The sequence below is a fragment of the Limulus polyphemus genome, unplaced genomic scaffold (assembly GCF_000517525.1).
Source record: "Limulus polyphemus unplaced genomic scaffold, Limulus_polyphemus-2.1.2 Scaffold10009, whole genome shotgun sequence".
In the NCBI taxonomy this organism is placed as follows: domain Eukaryota; kingdom Metazoa; phylum Arthropoda; class Merostomata; order Xiphosura; family Limulidae; genus Limulus; species Limulus polyphemus.
The window spans coordinates 7601-13932 of record NW_013675619.1 but is presented as its reverse complement, the minus strand read 5'-3'; the positions used below and the strand labels follow the sequence as shown (position 1 = coordinate 13932).

The 6332-nt window shown below is 31.7% G+C and overlaps 1 protein-coding gene across 1 annotated transcript in view; it reads left to right on the top strand.

Annotated features, from left to right (window-relative positions):
- Nucleotides 1–6146, top strand: part of LOC106476190 (microtubule-associated protein RP/EB family member 3-like) — a 12234-nt gene extending 6088 nt beyond the window's left edge. Inside the window, exon 4 of the mRNA XM_013936857.2 lies at nucleotides 1036–6146. Within this exon, the coding sequence (XP_013792311.2) occupies nucleotides 1036–1113 (78 nt within the window). The 3' untranslated portion in view covers nucleotides 1114–6146. The remainder of the gene's footprint in view (nucleotides 1–1035) is intronic.
- Nucleotides 6147–6332: the final 186 nt, after the last annotated feature.

Genomic DNA, 6332 nt, shown 5'->3' with positions numbered 1-6332 from the left:
ACCATAAACCATTAAAATGACCCTACTGTTAGAAGAATCATAAACCATTAAAATGACCCTACTGTTAGAAGAATCATAGACCATTAAAATGACCCTACTGTTAGAAGAATCATAAACCATTAACATGACACTACTGTTAGAAGAATCATAAACCATTAACATGACCCTACTGTTAGAAGAATCATAAACCATTAACATGACACTACAGTTAGAAGAATCATAGAACATTAAAATGACCCTACTGTTAGTAGAACCATAAACCATTAACATGACCCTACTCTTAGAAGAATCATAGAACATTAAAATGACCCTACTGTTAGTAGAACCATAAACCATTAACATGACCCTACTCTTAGAAGAATCATAAAACATTAAAATGACCCTACTCTTAGAAGAATCATAAACCATTAACATGACACTACTGTTAGAAGAATCATAAACCATTAACATGACCCTACTGTTAGAAGAATCATAAACCATTAGAATGACCCTACTGTTAGTAGAACCATAAACCATTAAAATGACCCTACTGTTAGAAGAATCATAGACCATTAACATGACCCTACTGTTAGAAGAATCATAAACCATTAAAATGACCCTACTGTTAGAAGAGTCAGACCATTAAAATCATTGCAGTTAAAAAAATCATACCATGTTAATGATCATGCTTATAGAAAAATCAAGGAAGTTGTGATATATACTAAAACCAACGTAAACATCCTGATATATCTTCACAAATGGGTCTAGCCCAAGTGAATTACCATGTCCTGCCAAATGATTGCTTACTTCATCTTTACACATACTGCTATGTATGTGTGTTAGTCATAATTTCTTTGCGCTTAAAATCATTGAGATGAGTTAGTTTAATGTCATGTTCCTTCTTAAGAATATTATGACATTTTTTGAATTCTGTATATATAGTTAATTTTTGGAGTACCAATCATGCCAAATACCGTGTTTTTCCTCTTTGACCAAGTATGAGTGACTATGTACTTTTTATATTGTAATTATATTTCAATATTTTTGCTATTACAGGAAGGCTTTGCAGTTCCTGATGATGCTCTGGAAGATGGAGTTATCATCCCTCAGAACAATGAAGACGAAGAATACTGAGTACAGTTACATGTCAGCTTTAAAAAAGGTTTTCCCAGCTCATAGAAATTTTCTAAACCATCTAATGCTGTAGTCACAGTTGCTCATTGAGATTTTTGAAATACTTCCTAATTCTAAAATACTGACTTCCTTGCTTGTATGAAGTTTGGGGAAAAAGTATCTCACACTTGTTTTATCCTGTGCTTTTAGAAAACTTTAAAAGATAATTTGATTATGTTATCAACTTTATTTGTAGCAGTTGTACTCCGTTCTGCGTGTACCAGCTGTATTTGGAACAAACCATTTTATTTATTTTTTCTATTTAACATTGAATCATAGAAATACATGGAATGGATTGTCCCATCTTTCACTTACAGAAGTATTTCCAACAAACGATTTTATTCTGAACATAAATTTTTGTAACCTGTTTGGTATTTGCTGCATGTTAGTCATAATTATCAGTAACTATCGGAAACAAGCTTTTCTTTCTACATGTTTTAGTGGAAACAAAATATTAATGTGTCCAAGTAACAAGCAACATTAGCATCCTGTATTACTCAAAATGGTTCTGCTCAGTCTAATGACACATCGCTTATCAGAGCGGCTTGATATAGGTTCTGGATCCAGACCTTCAATCAGAGCTGCTAAATATAGGTTTTGTTTCCAGACCTTAAATCACAACAGCTAAATATAGGTTCTGGTTCAAGACCATCAATCATAGAAGCTTGATACAGGTTCTGGTTACAGACCTTCAATCAAAGCAGCTAAATATATGTTCCGGTTCTAGATCTATGGTAGCAGTTTGATATACATTCTGGCTTCAGACCTTTGATCATAGCAGCATAATATATTTATTTATTATATTACTTTAATCCCAGCAGTTTAGTAAATATACTTGTTTGAGACCAAAGTTCATAACAGTTGAAAATAGATGATTGGTTTCAGACCAGTTCTCTGTGCATGTGGCATGTGTTTGATATACAGCTGCGTATAGATGTAGAGCTTGTTTCATGTTATGATGTTGTTTGCATGTTGTAGAACCCTGTGTAACATGTAGAATCAAACTGATCATGTAAAGTCACTTGTATAATGTAGAATCACGTGGTATACATTGCTCATGTTAAGAACTGAAAATATTATAAACTGTCTAGGGCTGTGTATGTAATGAAACATTTTTTATGATGTGTGGCTGTACAGGGTTGATTCTCTGCATGTATGATGTAGAGCCATTGTACATGTCAGGTAGAGCTCTGTGGTTAAAATGTTGCAAATGACGTATAACAATGCATGTGATATACAGCTGTGTCTGAAGTATAATGTATAACAATGCATGTGATATACAGCTCTTTGTCTGAAGTATGATGTATAACAATGCATGTGATGTACAGCTCTTTGTCTGAAGTATGATGTATAACAATGCATGTGATATACAGCTCTTTGTCTGAAGTATGATGTATAACAATGCATGTGATATACAGCTGTGTCTGAAGTATGATGTATAACAATGCATGTGATATACAGCTGTGTCTGAAGTATGATGTATAACAATGCATGTGATATACAGCTGTGTTTGAAGTATGTTGTATAACAATGCCTATACTATAAAGGTCTGAAGTATGATGTATAACAATGCATGTGATATACAGCTGTGTCTGAAGTACGATGTATAACAATGCATGTGATATACAGCTGTGTTTGAAGTATGTTGTATAACAATGCCTATACTATAAAGGTCTGAAGTATGATGTATAACAATGCATGTGATATACAGCTGTGTCTGAAGTACGATGTATAACAATGCATGTGATATACAGCTTTGTGTCTGAAGTATGATGTATAACAATGCCTGTGATATAAAGGTCTGTGTCTGAAGTATGTTGTATAACATTGTCTGTGATATACAGCTCTGTGTCTGAAGTATGTTGTATAACATTGTCTGTGATATACAGCTCTGTGTCTGAAGTATGGTTTATAACAATGCCTGTGATATAAAGGTTTGTGTCTAAAGTATGATGAATAACAATTCACATGAAAAATATGATTTGGAGTTAATTTCTTATGTGAACAGCTGTACAAGAGAGGTATGGGCATGATGTAGTGTTTCTGAAAGTGTAGAGCCACACACATGAAGTAGTATATCATGTGAAGCTATTGCTATTATGATGTACCACATGTGAAGTTATGACAAAATGGACATGCTCATTACTTTAGTGTTTAGTAAGACAGTATCTTAGCTGGCTGGTGTCACTCCTTATAGTTAGGTACCAACTCTCACATGTTGAGCATGCAATTTGTGTGTCTGGGCCTATTATCATGTTCATACATATTAATAAAAAAATACATCATGTTTTGGTTAAATTGGGAGATTTCTGTGATGCATTATGGTTCTTTGACCAGTTGGATCTAGGTCAAATTCAGTAAATTCACCAAATAGCATGACTTGGTTTTATTGAATAAAGTATTTTGTGGGGGTATGTCATCAGATCCTTCCCCCAGAAGACACTCACAGCACTTTACCACATACTAAAACTTTACTTTTTCAAAAACACCTCTTTCAAACAAATTTCTAAGAGTGATAGCATTGACACTGATGATAGCATTTACTCTGCAGTATACAGTGTTTATAGGTTCTCTTAAATTTGAGACTGCTGTAAACCTTGAAAGAGTTTTGTCTTTTTTAGTGGAAATCTTGATATGAGATGTAAGTTACAATAATACGTGTGTTAAATTTAAACTCTTACTTAATAATGTTTGTTTGTATTAAGTTAATATGTTGTTATATAGAGAAAGTATTTCTGGTTTAGGAAAATGTTTAATTTATGAACATTATCATGTTAAGTTAGGCCTACAGATTAGTCCTGTCGTAGAATCGTATGAGTGTTTGATTAATTATTGTGTAAAGTTGGGCTTACACATTATTCCTGTTGTAGAACGCTGTGATAGTTTGATTAATTATTATGTTAAGTTAGGCCTACAAATTATTCCTGTTGTAGGATACTATGATTGTTTGATTAATTATCATGTTAAGTTAGGCCTACAGATTATTCCTGTTGTAGAATCCTATGATTGTTTGATTAATTATCATGTTAAGTTAGGCCTACAGATTAGTCCTGTTGTAGAATCCTATGATCGTTTGATTAATTATTGTGTTAAGTTGGGCCTACAGATTATTCCTGTTGTAGAACCCTGTGATAGTTTAATTAATTATTATGTTAGGTTAGGCCTACAGATTAGTCCTGTTGTAGAATCCTGTGATTGTTTGATTAATTATCATGTTAAGTTGGGCCTACAGATTATTCCTGTTGTAGAACCCTGTGATAGTTTAATTAATTATTATGTTAGGTTAGGCCTAAAGATTAGTCCTGTTGTAGAATCCTGTGATTGTTTGATTAATTATCATGTTAAGTTAGGCCTACAGATTATTCCTGTTTTAGGATACTGTAATTGTTTGATTAATTATCATGTTAAGTTAGGCCTGCAGATTAGTCCTGTTGTATAATTCTGTGATTCTTTGATTAATTATGAAAATAAAGTGGGACCTACACATTATTCCTGTTGTAGAATCCTGTGATTCATGAATTTTAAGTTATACCCAAGAATTATTTCTACTTTAGGAACATAAGTTTAACTGATGAATATTTAAATTTTGACTTGTAGATCTTCTGATTATTGACTGCTATCTTAAGGTAAAAAAACATGTAACGTTTGACATTTAGATTGAACTTAGACAAAAAATATACTGGTGAATGAACCTAGACAGGTGATGTGGAACAACAGTGAATAGTTATATATTGTGCTTCAATCATGTGTGAATGCAAAATGCTGATAAACAAACTCGTTTCCTTATTTTGTGTATTATGATAAGGTAATATTTCATACTTACAACAAGTGACTTAATTGAGTAAGGCTGTTTTTACAGCTAAAAATGAATTTTATAATGCAAGTTAGCATTGCTTTAGAACTGACAACTGCAAAACATAAAAAGATGGTTCAAATATATAGATATGTTAATGCTACCTGGTGTGTTTTTTTAACTCCTAAACATCTAGAACCTTTACTTTGTCCTAGTTTGGATTAATAAAGGTATGTACTTTTTATACTAAATCAAAATTGATCATTTGATATTTAATATCATTTTGAACTGCTGAGAGTCTAGAACATAGCTTTATAAGGACTTTGAAGTGCTGAATTATTGACTTGTCTGAAGCAAACCTAATCACTTAAACATTTTAATATTCTTCATCGTTTTGATAATGTTACTTTTATCCTTTTGAACTTTTTGATGGCTAGAGCATTGCTTGCTGACAAATGTGAAGGGAATTAGCTTAAAGCAAAGCTAAACACATGGGTCTGTTCACATACTGCTGAATGTCAATAATTATGTATACTTTACAAAAGGGATATTTTTCTAAAAGTGGCTGCTTTTTAATAGGGAACTGTTTATCATAAGATATTTGTTTAATAAAAAAAAGCAAGTTATGAACATTTAACATGAATAGCTTAAATTTAAATGTTATATACAGTGAAGAAGTGTAAAAAATAATTATTTGAAATAGCATTGCTTCATCATCCCTTGGAACTGAAGAAGACTCAATGTGGTTGTATATTTGAGTTATCTTGAACATTTGATAACTGTTCATATGAGATTTAAATTACGTTCTTATAACACAACAGTATATTTTATTTGTTTAATTCTAAGTGTAAATATTCAAATGATTTCACATAGGTAGATATTTGTTTTCACCTGCAGTAAAGGTATTGAATTATTTTGTTACATTTGAAGTTATGCTAATTGTTATTAAATACTCACTAATAGCTGAAATTATTTATCACCTTTTGGGTCATCTGGAAGCTAATGAACTGGTTTAGTGATGAGAAAGTAAGCTGTTGAGTTTCAAGTAAATCAGCAAGTATTTGAGAGGTAAATATGGTGATTACCATGTGTGCCATGTTATATACAAGGTTGTAATTTTACAGTTGGAAGATACTGTAGGTTAGCAGATTTTCTCTGCCTTTGTCTTTCTTTTTTACAAGATGTGTTTTAATTAGTTTGTTTTTACCAGATGTAATTTTAGTTGTTTTTGTTTTATACAAGATGTGTTTGATTCGTTTTTTTTACAAGATGTGTTTTAATTAGTTTGTTTTTACCAGATGTAATTTTAGTTGTTTTTGTTTTATACAAGATGTGTTTGATTCGTTTTTTTTACAAGATGTGTTTTAATTAGTTTGTTTTTACCAGA